General features: G+C 43.0%; 1 protein-coding gene across 2 annotated transcripts in view; it reads right to left on the minus strand.

The window, feature by feature from the left end:
* The window catches only part of large1 (LARGE xylosyl- and glucuronyltransferase 1), a 136,059-nt gene that overhangs the window by 84,071 nt on the left and 34,940 nt on the right, over window positions 1-17,048 (minus strand). For both annotated transcript variants that reach the window (XM_030725285.1, XM_030725287.1), the window contains exon 3: window positions 8,666-8,964. In XM_030725285.1, coding sequence (XP_030581145.1) covers window positions 8,666-8,964 — 299 coding nt within the window. The remainder of the gene's footprint in view (window positions 1-8,665; window positions 8,965-17,048) is intronic.

Genomic DNA, 17,048 nt, shown 5'->3' on the forward strand with positions numbered 1-17,048 from the left:
TCAATTTTATTTATATAGCACCAAATCACAACAAATAGTCACCTCAAGGCGCTTTATATTGTGGGTAAAGACCCTACAATAAATACAGAGAAAACCCAACAGTCAAAACGACCCCCTATGAGCAGCACTTGGTGACAGTGGGAAGGAAAAACTCCCTTTAACAGGAAAAAACCTCCAGCAGAACCAGGCTCAGGGAGGGGGTCTTGCTCATAAGTGAGGGGAGAGGGGAGCGGCAAATTGACAGATGGATTGGGGCTGCGCCTACAGTGATGTGGATGCTGTACCGTTCCATTGTGGTGAAGAGAGAGCTGAGCTTTAAAGCAAAGCTGTCAAATTACCAGCTGATCTACGTCCACATTGAAAGGAGCCAGTTGAGGCAGCTCAGGCATCTGATTAGGATGCCTCCTAGGGACCTGTTGAGTGGGGTGTTCCAGGTATGCACTACCAGGGGAGGCCCTGGGGCAGACCAAGGACAAGCTGAAGAGATTTTATTTCTTGACTGGCCTGGGAAAGCCTTGGTGTTCCCCCGGATAAGCTGGAGGAGGCAGCTGTCTGTGTGGGTTCTCTCCAGGTACTCCGGTTTCCTCCTGCAGTCCAAAGACATGCAGTTGGGGTTAGGTTAGGTGATTCTAAATTGGCTGTAAGTTTGAATGTGAGTATGAATGGTTGCGTCACTGTGTTTGCCCTGTGACATCTTGGCAACCTGTTCAGGGTGTACTCTGCCCCTCAAAAAAAAATAAAAAATTGTTCTATGGTAACTGGGATATCCCAGTTACCATAGAACAATTTTTTTCCCTCACACTTCTGAGCTATAGCTCCAATTATAGCTACAAATGTTTCTTGGTGATGCCAGCTTCACATGTCTGAACTCCATGTGCAATTGGTTTCCCTCAGAATATTCATGCTAATCTTCTTGTAGGCCTTAGAGCAGCAGGACTAACCCTCCAAATGAGCACTGCTGGAAATATGCTACAGTGAGATTGCCCTCTCTGGATTTCTCACCTTCCAATTGTAAACGAGCTCTCCTTCCATTTCAGTACTGCCTGGCTCTTGTTAAGAACTGCCTGTGACTGACAGCTGATGTTGGTGGAAAGTAGAGGGTAGTGATAAGAAACCATCCGAGGGCATATCCTTTCTCAGAGTGCTAGGCACAAATCACATAGCTGCCAGTGAGAAAGCACAAGGTGTTCCAGTGAACTGAAGAAAACTCAGCCCTGAAACTGCTGTTATTCTTGCTTCACTCTTTGTCTGCACTGCACAGGACAGAAAAAGAAATTGAGCAAAATGTAACGAAGTCTTTTCCAAATAATACATCTGCCTTCAAGTACATTCTTTGGTAACCATTTGGTCAACACTTTATAACCATGGCTGATGGATTGTAATTGTAAATAATTTAACAATTAAATGATAATGAATATATGATAATGTTTACTAATCAGGGTTATCTATATTGTTTGTGTAATTAAAAATAACTTTATTACGAATTGTATTCTATTATGTATTATGTCACTGCTCATAAGAGACAATAACAATTATTCTTGATTATTCTTCTTTTCAGGCACACATCCGTCCACACTACTAAATACTACTGTTAATCAAACACGATCTTCTAGTGCTGGTTTATAATTGTCCTGACAGGGTTAAAAGCTGATTACTCTGCAGTGGAGGTAACTGTATTATCGGGGGCAGCAAGGGAAGGCTGACGGAGGATATTTTTCTTCCATGAACGTAATAACAATAAATATAATTTTTATTTGTTGGCACCCAAAGCACTCAAGGTCACCTTACAACACAAAATAAACAGCAACAGTATTAAAAGAGACAATATAAATGTAAAACATATAAAACAAGATGGTTATAGCTTATATGCTGATGAAAACAGATGGGTTTTCGGCTGGGATTTGAACTGTGTCTAAGAGTCCAGCTGACAGTGGTAAGAAGATCCAAAGATGAGGTGCAACATAGATAACGGCTCTGGCACCCATGATGTTGAGTCTGAAGTGAGGAGCCTTCAAGAGAGCAGCTGAAGCTGAGCAGAGGGTGCAGGAAGGGATGTAAGGATGAAGGAGGTCTGAAAGAATTGGGGGTGCCAAGTCACTGAGAGCTTTGAATGTGAGAAGTAAAATCTTGTATTGGATACACTGGCCCTGTTTCCACTGACTGGGTGCCGATACCAAATGCTTAAACCATTGAGCATTTTTTCCACCGCGAACGCACTCGGTGCTGGGCCAAAAAATGGGTTCAGCTCCAGCACCGCAAGCTAGCTGGTCTGGAACCAAGAATGCGTGAAGCAAGCGTCAGAAGGGCATGACTCTGTCATCTCGATTTAAAGTTTTCTACCGCTATTTCACTGCATGGTGTATATTACACAAGAAAAGTGATGCGATTTTCACGGTTGTGAATTAGGTTGGGCCCTAAGGCTGAACTTGCTGCTTTGTATCAGTTCACATCACAGATAAATGGATTTAAAGTGCGTACTTGTAGTCTTGCTCGTAATCGCTGTCAGTGTTTACCTCTGTGCCACACACAGATGTTGCAGTAATTTTGTTTGGGCCATAAAATATGTTTGCAGCACAAGAAATAGATTTTGCAAAAGGGGAGCCTGTTCTCCCATGTTTGTGCCCTTCAGCTTCATTTCCAGACGAGGACCCGCCCACACTTATACATAAAGTGCAGTGGAAACACAGGCCCATTCTTTAGCAGTTCACCGGTTCACTGGAACCAGCACTGGCACGAGCACCGGCACCCCATCAGTTGAAACGAGGTGATGGAGGAATGGGGTGCCAGTGAAGCTGAATGAGAACAGGTATAACATGGTCAGAAGACTGAGGGTTCTGACTCTTGCTGCAGAGTTCTATACCAATTTGAGCCAATTAAGTTGTTTTTCTTTTGGAGGTTGGGGGGGGGGGGGGGGGGGCAGAGAGAACTGCATTACATTAATCCAAACAACAGGTGACCAGAGAATGAACCAGGACTTGTGTGTTGTCTTGAGAAAGCAGAGGGCGTAGTCTAGAAATGTAATGTAGGAGGAAGTAGACTGAAAGTCCAACATTACTGATGTGTTACAGGTAAAGGAGAAAGCATTGCTCAAGACACAGTGGAGGTGTGCACCTGACAACCATCAATATAGACAACAAAAGGGTGTATTTTATGAAGTGAAATCTTTGAGCTAATAAGGATAACAACTTTTATTGCCGTTGAGTTTGGGAACTAGGGACTCTGTTAGGGCCACCACGTCTGTCCATCATCCTCCCCACCATATCATCTAACTCACCAGGTGGTGATCAGTTGACAGCTTAGCTCCTCGCTTCACCCAGTTTTAGACTGTTCAATAAAGGTTAATTCTGTTTGGCCCACAATTTAGACTGTGTTTTCAATTTTGGCTTGGTCTGTGATTGAGTTTGACACCCCTGACCTAGAATGTCCTGGTGCCACATGCACTTCTGGACATCCTTATCTTTGAACATGGTGTTTCTGATGGACAAAGTATGTACAGAAGTCCAATTACAAAGCACCCTCAGGTTCAGATCAGGCCGGCTGAACTAGTCTCGAACTAGGCCAGAAGAATTCAGTTGCAAATGGATTTTGGAAGTGAGAAGAGAAGTATGTTCTGCAGGCTTGCATAATTTGGTAACAGTGAAAAATAAACTACCAGGACAGCAGTGGAAGAAGCTGGGGAGATAATGTTAATGGAGGAACTGATTAAACTGCTGAGATTGCTGGGGTTAATGCTTTTGAGATTACAGAGGGAAATCACATGCTGTAGGTGAGATTTTGACAATGTCAGTATAATGTCAAATAGGTCAATCTTGTGATCTGAGATGGGAAACTCCAGAGCATTAAATTAAAAGGCGAAACAACAGAATAAACTAAATCCAGAATATGGCCCTTATTGTTGGTGGGAATATCAGCAAATCTAGAAAGATCAAGGCTATCAAGGATAGAAATAAAATATTGTGCATCAGTATCAGTAGCTTTGTCGACATGAATATTAAAGTCCATCCATCCATCCATCCATGCTTCCCTCTCCCAGCCACCTCCACCAGCTCATCCGGAGGGACCCCAAGGCGTTCCCAGCACAGCGAAGAGAGATAATCTCTTCAGCGTATCCTGGATCTACCAGGGTCTCCTCGCGGTGGGACATGCCCAGAACACCTCACTCAAGAGATGTCCAGGAGGCATCCTAGTCAGATGCCCGAGCCACCTCAACTGGCTCCTCTCGATGTGGACAAGCAGCGGCTCTACTCTGAGCCCCTCCCAAATGGCCACATTCATCACCCGATCTCTAAGAGAGAGGCCAGCCATCCTTCGAAGGAAACTCATTTCTCATTTTTCAGTCACTACTCAAAGCTCGTGACCATAGGTGAGGGTTGGAACGTCGATCGACCAGTAAATCGACAGCTTCAATCAGCTCACCACGACAGACCGGTGCAGTGTCTGCGTTACTGCAGACGCAGCCCTGATCTGTCTGTCGATCCCTTCTCCCGTCACTCATGAAGAACACCCAGAGATACTTAAACTCCTCCACCTGGCGCAGGAGCTCGTCCCTGAGCCGGAGAGGGCACTCCAGTGTTTTCTGGCTGAGGACCATGGCCTCAGACTTAGAGGTGCTGATCTCATGCCAGGTGCTTCACACTCGGCTGCAAACTGTTCCACTGCGAGCTGGAGGCCACCACCTGATGAAGCCACCAGGAAGACATCATCATCCGCAAAGAGCAGAAACGAGATTCTGAGGCCACCAAGGAAGAAGCCTTCCGCCACATGGCTACGCTTTGAAATTCTGTCCATAAAATGTCCATAAGAATTGGTGACAAAGGACAGCCCCGATGGAGTCCAACACCCAGAGGAAACGAGTCCGACTTATTGCCCGCTATACGGAACAAGCTCTCACTGCAGTTGTACAGGGACTGAATGGCCCACAACAACAGCCCAGACACCCCATACTCGAATGCCTTCTCCAAGTCCACAAAGCACATGTAGACTGGTTGGGCAAACTCCCACGCACACTCGAATATCCTCGAGAGGATAAAGAGCTGGTCCAGTGTTCCACGACCAGGACAAAAACCACATTGTTCCTCTTGGATCTGAGCTTCGACTAACGGATGGACCCTCCTTTCCTGCACCCTGGCATAGACCTTACCGGGGAGGCTGAAACTTATGATTCCCCCAAAAGTTGGAGCACACCCTCCGGTCTCCCTTCTTAAAGATGGGGATCACCCCGGTCTGCCAATCTAGTGGCACCACCCCAGATCTCCATGCAACGTTGCAGAGGCATGTCAATCAAGACAGCGCTACAACATCCAGAGCCTTCAGGAACTCAGGGCGAATCTCGTCCCCCCCAGGGGCCCTGCCACCAAGGAGTTGTTCAACCACCTCAGTGACCTCACCCCCAGTGATGGGCAAGTCATCCCCCTCATCCCCAGACTCTGCTTCCACTACAGAAGACGTGTCAGTAGGATTCAAGAGTTCTTCAATGTATTCCTTCCACCATCAGACTTCAGTAGAAGTCAGCAGCACCCCACCCGCGCTATAAACCGTGTGAGTGGAGCACCGCTTTCCCCTCCTGAGTTGCCTGACAGTTTCCCAGAATTGCTTTTTCCATAGCCTCACCGAACTCCTCCCACACCCGAGATGGAGTCCCACAGGCTAACCAAGCCCGATAAGACTCCTTCTTCAGCTTGATGGCTCCCTTCACCTCTGGTGACCATCACCTGGTTCAGGGGTTAACACCACAACAGGCACCGACAACCCTGCAGCCACAGCTCTGAGCAGCAGCCTCAACAATGGAGGTGCGAAACATGGTCCATTCAGACTCAAAGTTCTGCCGGAGGTAGGAGTTGAAGATCTCGCAGATTGGGGCTTCTGCCAGGCATTCCCAGCGCACCCTCACAACATGTTTAGGTGCACCAGATCTGTCCAGCATCTTCCCCCGCCACCTGATCCAACTCACCACCAGGTGGTGATCAGTTGACAGCTTAGCTCCTCTTTTCACCAGAGTGTCCAGAACATATGGCTGCAGATCTCGTGATACGATTACAAAATCAATCATTGATCTGCGACAAAGGGTGTCCTGGTGCCACGTGCACTAGTGGACATCCTTATGTTCGAACATGGTGTTCTTTATGGACAAACTGTGGTTTGCACAGAAGTCCAATAACAAGACACTATTCGGGTTCAGATCAGGCAGGCCATTCCTCCCAATCACGCCCCTCCAGGTCTCACTGTCATTGCCCACGTGAGCATTAAAGTCTCCCAGCAAGACGATGGAGTCACCGGTCGGAGCACCCTCGAGCACCCCATCCAGCGACTCCAAAAAAGGTGGGTACTCTGAACTGTCATTCAGCACATAAGCGCAAGCAACAGTCAGGACCCGTTCCCCGGTCTGAAGGTGCAGGGGAACAACCCTCTCATCCACTGGTGAAAACTCCAATGTACAGGCAGCAAGCCAGGGGATACGAGGACACCCACCCCAGCTCACTGCCTCTCACCGAGGGCAACTCCAGACTGGAACAGAGTCCAGCCTCTCTCCAGGAGACTGGTTCCAGAGCCCAGGCCATGTGTTGAGGTGAACCCAACTATATCTAGCTGGTATCTCTTAACCTCACGCACTAGCTCAGGCTCCTTCCCCACCAGAGACATTCCATGTCCCAATAGCCAGTCTTGATAGCTGGGGATTGGTCCGCCAGGGCCTCCACCCTTGGCCACTGCCCGACACACACTGCACTCAACCCCTACAACGCCTCCTGCGGGTGGTGGGCCTGCAGGAGGGCAGGCCTATGTCATTTCTTAGGGCTTCGCCTGACCGGGCGGATGGATGGATGGATATTGCACAAAGATCAGGTAAAATAGAGGAAAAATAGAGAGTTCAGTGAGATATTATGTATTTGGTTATGTATTTGGAGCTCATTTGTCAATATTGCCTTCCTTCCTATGTAATTTTACCAAATTCTCTAAAATGGTTTATAGTATTGTTTTTAAGTGCCATATATATTTCTGTGCAGATGTATTTGAATAGTTATTTCTATCTTTCCAGACTATTAAGGAAAGTAGTACAGGTTCTTCATATTTCAGCATAAATCAATATTTGACTAACCCTATGAAAAAGTGTATACAGAAAAATTAAACATTTTGTTGTTTAAATTAATTAATAAATGCAAAATGTGCATATTAAGAGCTTTCAAGCCCTCTCCACGGATTCACAAGTGTGTGTTGAAGTGTGGTAAGAGCTTTAAAAATATCTTAAAATTATTTGTAAAAAGAAAAGAAAAAATCCAAGTAAAACATTTAGAAGTGCATTTTAAACAGCATCTTTTTTTCAGGACTGGACACTCCAGCAATTTCAGTCCAGGAATGGACATATACAGAGAGAACCTCAGGTTTTTAACCGCAGGAACTGTAGGCAGGGGAAGTGCTGTAGTGCATTGGTTAGCACTGTTGCCTCACAGGAAGAAGGCCTGGGTTTGAATCCTCCTTGGCCCGGGCCTTTCTGTGTGGAGTTTACATGTTCTCCTTGTGTCTGCGTGGTTTCCTCCGGGTACTCCAGTTTGGTGGAGTTAGGTTAATTGGTGACTCTAAATTGCTCATAGGTGTGAGTGTGATTGGTTGGTTGTCTGTCTCCCTGTGTTAGCCCTGTGACAGGCTGGTGACCTGTACAGGGTGTACCATGCCTCTCACCCCATAGCAGCTGGATAGGCTCCAGGTCCCCTGTGACCCTGAAAAGGATAAGTGGAAGGAAATGGACGGATGGATCTGCAGGCAAGTATAGTTGTCAATCAAAAGGACTACACAAATATGGTCTACATGGGAACTGTGCCAGGGGAAAAAAGCCTTTCCACAAAGAACATTAGAGCTACAGCTGCACCTGAACTAGTCAACTATTCTGATATTGGTTTGTTGGGTAGGTATTTAATTTTCAATTTTGGGACTGATATATTTGGTTGGTTTAACCCTATTCAGACCAGGGGTTTATTTGGGCTTCCAGGGACCAGGGTTTTTAAGATGCCACTTTTTTTAAGCCTCACAGCTCCTAAACTATTTAAGACATGACCAGCAAATTTTCAGGGAATGATGTACACACAACAATAAATCACTACAATTACTTTGTTATTGTTATAATGAAAAATGAAATCAATGTGGCATCATCGATTTGGTTTTATTGTTTGAAACTGTCGTAATGCAATATTCCCTTAATCAGAGGTATAACAGGATAACTTGAATAGAATGTACGGCTGATAAAGTGTCAATATCAATATCTATAGGAGGACTATAGCAGTCCATTTCAACATACAAAGCAAATATCATTCTGTAAGTATAGGCTGTTTTTTTCCACCAGAAAAAAACTCCCAATATGCTAAATGGTGATGTGCTGTGAGACACCATCAGTGTGTGGATCACAGCGTGGACATATTAAAGCTCTCATATTATCCAGCCTCCTCACAGAGCCATATCTCAACAGTAAACCAACTGGAGGATTAGGCTAAAAAATGCCTGAAGGCATGCTGTAATATGAAGGCATAATGTGCAGATAGCATTGTGGTGTGTGGAGACATCCTTCAAGGTCATACTGCAACTTTAAATGGTATGTGGTCAGTGGAAAACTTTGTTGTGTTAAAAAACCGCTCTTTATGAAACCTGCTGGAACAAACGTACATTAAACAGGCCTCACCTCACACTTATCCACCACAGGCTGCCGGATGCAGTCTGAGCTGTTTCCCACTGCCACAGCTTTCTGGCTCTCATTGTCACCTGTGCCTTCCTCTGAATGTGTTCGGCTTTGGTTGCCACGGTGATCGCTGCTCGGAAGGCGTGCAGACGGGCTCCTGGGTGGGCGGCTGAGCTCCCGGCGTAGCGCCCGGTTCTCTTCCTCCACCACTCGAACCCGCAGCTCTAAGGCCTGCCGTTCACCAGCTCCACCCACCGGTGTCGATGACAGGGCATCCAATGGTGAAAGGGGGAGGGGCTTCACTGTGGGGTTACAACAGGGAGAAACTGATTTAACATGATGAAGAATATCAATGCGTCAAGGGTAAGTACTTATGAAGCTGAACATATTGGGGAGGTGACAAATAGAGTCTGGGTTATTTAATATACAGGCAGTGCTAATGAGACATGTTAATGCACAAAAACAAATCTAAATCCAGTCAGTTAAATGGTCGATGGCCTATTCAGCAAACTCAACATAGGAATTTTTGCCATATACTTGATGGCATGAATGCAGAAAAAGAGTCCAAAAGATATGCCCTCCTCTTCTGCATTTTGAAAAACATTCAAATTAATTAATTTAATTAGAAATTATGAACATGGTCATATTCATGGCTGTGATGGACTGGTGCCCTCACAGTATAATTTCTTTAAGGGTGCCTCTCACCCTATGACAGGTGGAATAGGTTCCAGCCCCCTTGCAACCCTGAATTAGACAAGTGGATACAAAAATGGATGGATGGTCATTTTCATAAATATGAATTAAATCATTTTCTGTTCTGTATACCAGACTGTTTTTGCATATGCAGCTTACTCACTGGGTCAAGAAAGTTTGGATAATATTTATTAACACATTTCTGTACATATAGTTTTCCCCACACAGAAGCATGACTACCATTATTAATTATACAGTACTGTGTAAAAGTCATGAGCCGCCCCTCATTGCTCATTGCTGCACTGTGCAAACATGGAAATATTGTCAAGATGTCTGTGTCACGAAATGTACTTAATAATGAGGGCAGAAAGCCACAGCAATGCCCACCAGAAGCCAGAGGCAGTTAGAGAAAGTCCCAGGAGACCTGAGACCTGGGAATTATGATTTTTGGCAAAATCATCATTTTAATGGTGGCAACTCTCCCCATAAGTGATAAAGGTCATTGTATTCCAACGTGTGAGATCATCCTCTATTGTTTTTAATTACTTAATTATGATTTAACTGTACAAGTCTGTACCAAGTCTGGTGGAGATCTGGAGGGTATTTACCATACAATATAAAACAGCTTGAGGTGACTGTTGTGATTTGGCTCTATATAAATAAAACTGAACTGAATTTGATGAACCAGTTTTTGTCTTATGGTGTGACTGGGTCTGAAGTGCACTTGGATATCATGCTTAGAGGAGTCCAGAGTGTTATTTTACAAAAAAGTAAAATGCTGCAAAGCATAACCCTAGATTCATTCATTTAAATTGGCTTCTTAGTCAGGCTTAAATTATTGTATTTTGTAAAACTGAATAACTAGTCTGTTGCCAGTTACATCAATAATATCACTGCTGCCAATACTGTCCATATGCCATAGAATCACTTTCTGTAGTGGAGAAAATGTTTGTAATTTTAAAATGAAGAAAACAGCCTAAAAAACAAAACAAAGCAAAAAGCAATACGGTACCTCCAGTCAGAAAGACTTGCACGAACTTAATGAAAATCTGAAAGTGTTGATGTATGCAGACTGTACACATATCTTTCGATCAGTGCTGTCAGTACTAACAGCAGGCCATCCCATGCTCTGTGTATCCAGTCCAAGTCAGCAGCAATATCCCCTCCTCAACTCTCAGTGCTGCATGTATGAAGAGACAAGTCTTTGGAGAGAAGATGAAGATGTCTCTCTCTTCTACATCTGAGAAACCTCAGCTCCCAAAAGGCAGGGAGAGGTCTCGGTTGAAGACCATTAAAGAATACAATAGGTTCTCCATAGAGAAGCTCACTGGGGAAACATAGAGCCTCAGGGAATTCCCTGTAGTACAACATGTCAGAGAACAGCAGCAAAGGTGTTACATCATGAATTACAAGTATTGATCCATCATGGGAAATGTATTGCTTTACAGTTTATCATCTCCCAGAATAGTAGTTGCTTTCGCCAGCAGACTCTGTCTCCTTTCCTGGACATGCCTACAGAGAAATTTCTCTCTCAAGCTACTGTAAATGCAACCCAGGATTGATTAAACTCATGATTTTAAAAAGTCACAGTTCCAAGCTTGGTTTGCTTTCCAACCATGTTTCCAGTCCTAAGCCAGTTAGAGCCAGGTGAGGAGTGTTACGGGATAATTCCATGAAAAATTAAGCAGATGAAAAATCTGGAGCAGATCTTTAGTGTTAAACTTGCCTTTAGTAGCTATTCACTGAAACTTTTAATATGCGGTCCGAAGTAAAACGAACATGTACCAATATGATGGGAAAAGTTTGGAGAAGGAGAGAAAAGCTTGTGATCCATTGGTTATCATATCATCTGTCAAACCTAGTGGAGGCAACGCTATGGCACGGGCATGTAGGGGCTGCCAAGGGAACTGGTTCAGTAGTGTTTGATATGATGTGACTGCTGATACAGAGCTCTCTGCTCAGATTCAGATTAAATACCGCAAACTGATGGGACTATGCTTCACAGTGTAAATGGACAATAATCCAAAACCAAACCAAGAGCTTCTCATGGTAAAGACATGGAAAATTGTTCAATAAGTCAGTCACCTTATCTCAAACCAAAAGAGCATCATTTTCATTAAAGACCAAACAAACAAGCAACAACTGAAGACAGCTGCAGTAAAGGCCTGTTAGAGCATCTCAGGCCAAGGGAGGAAACAGCTTTTTGTGACATCCACGAGTTCCAAAAAAAAAAAATCCTGATATTCAAAATTATGTTACTCTAAAACTTTTGAACGCCTGAAAATGGGGGACTATATAAGAAAAGGTAATTCCTTGACAGTTAATTCAATAGTTTTGTTAAACCTCTTGATTAAAGTTGAAAGTCTGCACTTCAATCACATCTTGATTTGTGTCTGCGGTGGTGTACAGAGGCAAAATCACAAAAGAAATCTGTCATTGTCCAAAAAGTTATGGACCTACCTGTATAGATTATGACATGTTGATAAGCTAGCCAACATATAGATGGGTCCTTTCAACCACAGAGGGCCGCGAAGCCTTCTCCCAGAGAACCAAAGCACCTTCTGGACTCCACTTCATCCAAGCTGTAATTAATTTGCAGAGTGGATTTGCTGGGCCTAATCCCACCGAACAGGGTTCAATGACCATTTGTTTGTGCTGCGCAGAGATTGCATATGGCATTTTCAGGGCAACAGATGCACATGTGCCGTATCATCTACATGCAAACAAAGGCCTCAGGAAAGCACATGAATCAAACTTTCTCAGCAGAGGAGGAAAAGAACAACAATGTAGTGTTGTTTAGATCCAAGAGAGCCACCAGCAGTGTTTTCACAGTGGCCATACCGATAATGAGAGCTCCACAGACACTAGATGGGGCTGCTGCATATGTATATAGGTCTACACCTTCATGTTAACATTATAACTAAAAGCAACATGTAGTCATATTTTTTTATGTGAGACAAATAAAATCAATATATTGTTCAGAGGTAAGAAATTCAAACTATTACAGAGGGGTAAAGAGCTCATTGAACAAACAAGAACTACAAAAATGGAAGAAGAGAAAGTAAAACATTGACTATTGTGACTACTGTGGTTACAGGTGTAACATGTAATTTGTACATAAATTTACTTGGTGTGCATGTACACGTCATATATATTTGCAACAAACTGCAATGCACTGTGTATTCTGACACCTTTCTATCAGAACCAGCATGACATTTTTCAGCAATTTGAGCTACAGTAGCTCATCTGTTGGATTGGACAACACAGGCCAGCCTTTGCTCCCCACGTGCATCAATGAGCATGACTGAATGTTGTTCTGCCTCCTCAATATGCGTGCTTATCCTGCTATGTCTGCGTTGTTCTTGTTCACCAACGTACACATCGGCTCCTTTCAGTTTTCATCCTTGTTTTAAGCGCTTGTTTTGTTTTCTGTTCACAGAGCAGATTATTATGGGGTGTTTAATCACCTTTATTTTTCTGAGGGTGATAAGTCTTTACCGTTTATGGCTATTCTCTTGCTTCAGAAGAAAAAGCAATGACTTGTTGCTCCAGTGAATCTATATTGGCTTCAGTAAGCACTCTGCCCTCTTTTATTGCTACAGCTCTTGCATATGTCCTGGGTCTGGTCTCCAACCTGCTGATAACAGCATCATTGATGTGGGTGTACTGCTCCAGATCAGCCGCTCGTGACTCCAACAGGATCATCTTTTTCCCTTTTTCAATATTTTGTTTCTGTAGCTCTTTGGTTTGCCCCATCATGTCCAGTAGCTGTTTGGCAATATCTGTAATTTCTCCAGACATTACATTATGATAGTTAACCAAACTTTTTAATCTCCTCCATTTCCTCTTCTAGCTTTTTTGGAGGCATTCTGTCTGATTATAACGTGTACCAAGGAGAAAAGTCTTAGTTTTAGGAACAATTGGCATAAAACAAGGAGAAGCAAAGTTGAGAAGAAATGTTAAATAGCAAATTGAATGTGCACACCTAGCTGGTACCTGGGCCCAAACATTACTGCTGGACGTCGCAGACGTGTGTGTTTTACCGGAGGACACAGTAACCAGACCTTGATGGCCAGAGTTTCCATGATAAAATAAAACCGCATATTCCACAACCCAGCACAAGCAGGGAAACGCCAGCAGTGTGGCTCCTGGTTCAGGGGACCCAGCATCAGTAGGTGCAGGCTCTTATGTGAGTATTTTGTCTAGTACTGCTCTGAACACCCCAAATTATTTACGTTGTGTTGTACAGTATCTTTCACATATGACATCAAGCTCAAACTAATTTACACAAAACTATAAAATAAAATACTACAACAAGTAGTGCCAGGCACAACAAGCCATGGACAATACCCACCTCTGCTTCTCACTGCACCAAATAAGCAGAGGTGGCAAAAGTACTGACATTCTGTACTTAAGTAGAAGTACAGATACTTGTGTTAAAAATACTCTGGTAAAACTTGAAGTACTGGTTCAACTTCTTTACTCAAGTAAAAGTAAAAAAATACAGGCTCTGAAATGTACTCAGAGTAAGAAAGTAAAAGCAGCTCTTTGGAGGACGTTTCTACCTGCTGTTGTTGTGCCAAGCTAACTGAATGTCATGCTATATTAATGTAATAATAAAATAATATTATTACATGAGAATACAAACTTTATCTCAATCTAAATTCTAATTCTAATGAATGCACTCAGTTTGAACAGTTATGTAAAACATGAGCAGAGAAAAAGAGATTTTTTTTTGCTTTTGCCTCCACTGCAGAGGATCACTCTGCCTCCTCACTTCTCTCACAGCAGCTCTTCTTTTAGCAAGCAGACACACTGTGTGACAAACTGCAGGCACTTTGTGTGATTGCTGATATTTGTTGAGCATTTAGAAATGTTGCATTTACCTGCAACACGTTACTGCCTTTATTTTCGCTCCTCTTTCGTAATGCTACCTAGATGCTGTAGTACTGCCACCACAACGTACGGACCAAAGACGCCATTCCGATTGTTCCTTGACCCAATTATGGAAAAAAAATTTTCAGGTCCTCTAGGGTTACTGGCCATCGTTTTTTGCACATTTGGTATTAATAGGACTGGTGGTTTTGCTGTAATATTGTTAACAATCAGACAGACAAACATACTCCGGGGGGCAGGGTAATAATACTTATTAGATTTTAGGAAATATATACACAGCATGCATGAGAGAAAGTGGATGGTTTGCTTATTACTACAATAATTAAACAGTTCTGATGTTCATGGAGATAATAAGGTGACCTGTTGGCCGGCTAACGGAGGCTCATGCTGAGCGATTCATAACGCACGTCACTCCTCATTTTTTTATCAGCTACAAATCTCCATCCTCTGCCTTCCACTCTCAGGCAGATAGCTGCAGCATGGTAGCAACACATTCATCATGCTGGGCCATCTGTTCACCTGGCAGACAGTCTAAAACACATTTATACAAGGACACCAGCAAACCGCCATTCTGTTTAAATGCTTGGATGGGAAAGATGGAGAAAACAGCATGGAAAAATAAAATACTGTTTTCCATTAACCATATAACCCTGCTGGAGGTAAAGTAGCAAATAAAGAGAAGAAAATTCCTATTTTAAAAATGACTCCCAAGATTCAGTAAAAATCTACAAAACAAAAGTAATGAACAGCTACATTGGTCATACAGTCATCCATCAGAGAATGGAAAGATGGACTTTTCATTTGATGGATCAAGATAAAGATAGCAGGTAACTATAACACATAATCTGACCTGTGTTATTATCAAAATAAGGAAAAAAGCTAGATCTTTATCTAAAGAAATCCTAGTTATAGTTAGCAACTGCTAAAAAAATTAACTCAGTATTCAAAGGGCTATACATGGACGTTATAGGGTTTCAGTATGCTTAAAAATGAATGACACCAGGGTAGGACAGAGGTGGGAGACCACAAAGTGAATAGTGAGTGAGGAATATCTTTGTTTTTTTTAACCTTTTTTGAGGATAAACATATGTAAATGCTAAAATGTAATTCCTGATTACTTCATTGATGCCCCCTGCCCCAACTGTGATCATCTGTGTTTTTTATCCAAGTCTCTTTGAATGAGCTGTTAAGTAATGTGGTGCAACTGAAACCATCTCCGCTGCATGATCCCTACAAAACTGACAACAACTGAATAAAACAAGCAAAAAAACAAAAAAAGCTTTTGCATGTCTTTGCCCCTTGGTTGAGTTCTCTATCCTCTGACTGCATCCCAGAAAAGTGAAGCCAGCCTGTGTGCAGTGCAACCATTAAAAATGACAGGAGCCAAAAAGCCCATTTCATACAGACATGCATAAAGGAGCGATATAAGAAAAATAAGCATTTCTCCCCAGATTGTATCCTATGTAAAAAGAGCTCAGAATCAATTCAGTTTCATCTCTAATGTTGTAGGGTAAAGAAGGAGAGACAAAGAAAACCCCAACAATCACAAGATGACTCGTATGAACAACCATTTGGCAACAGTGAGATGGAAAAACTCCCTTTTCACAGGAAGGTACCTCCAACACCACCAGGCTGTTGTACGCAGTGAGGATGTAACATTATTAACAAGTTGGTTGGCTGTGAGCCCTCCATCACTCTGCATAGTTACTCTGCAGGTCTTCCATGGTGGAGTCCACTCCTGCATGGGCTATACACAGATCTGTGTAAACCATGCATATGAATGTTTCACGCTTTTGCACAAATTTGTGGTAGTGTAGTGGTTAGGACAGTTGCTTCACAGTAAGAAGGTCCTGGGTTCAAATCCAATGACCTTCACAATCACTTAAAAACCCAGATTTTACATGTCACAGCCACAAATGCTTATCAATGTAAAATAAATAACCCTGCCCCACCCTCAGGGTCACCCTGAAACACCAGGAGTAAACATAATTATTCAGCCTTAATTTATGAATGCTCTCTTAATCAAGTGTATTCTTTTCTGCATTGTCACGACAATACACATGACCAATCACGTCACTGCCTGTTATTTATGAAAGGTCTATTTAAACACATTAACTCTCCTTACTTGTAACTGGTAACAAATAAAAAAAAATTAAACCCTTAAATCTGAGAGTCGGTCCTTTGAACCTCACCATCATTTTGACTACTGTCAGCATTACTGACAGAACACTCCACAGAAAAGGCAAGAAATTTAAAATGAAACAATAAGTGTGGAACATCTTTTAACACTTCTGCTATCAAATTGTGCCTTTGCCTGAAAATCCACACCGTCACAGCAATCTGACATTACGCCATAACCTACATCATAACCTACATCATAACCTACATCATAACCTGACGTGCGCTTCCCGAGAAATGTCACTACAGGTTGGGTCGGGATTCTGTTTGGCCTGTTCATGGTGGTCTATTCCTCCTGTGCATTTCCAGCTACTCAGCAATCATCATCTCAATATAAGCAATGATAATCATAGCATCAATATAAAGGCTCACAAATGTTGCCAAATTCCTGGAGGGAGATTGCATCTGAAAAAAAATCTGACCAAAAGAGCGAGGACTCAGGAGGGAAAAGTCATTTTATTTGTTTCTATCAGCCGGCACCGCATATAAAACACCAGGACGTGACTGCAAGGTAATAAACACATAAGACAGATTTGCTCACAGTGGTGTCTACCACCCAGTAACACGACCAACCTGTTCAACCATCTGAAGTTCAAACACAGCAGCCCTGCCAGTATAA

The sequence above is a fragment of the Archocentrus centrarchus genome, unplaced genomic scaffold (assembly GCF_007364275.1).
Source record: "Archocentrus centrarchus isolate MPI-CPG fArcCen1 unplaced genomic scaffold, fArcCen1 scaffold_52_ctg1, whole genome shotgun sequence".
NCBI lineage: Eukaryota > Metazoa > Chordata > Actinopteri > Cichliformes > Cichlidae > Archocentrus > Archocentrus centrarchus.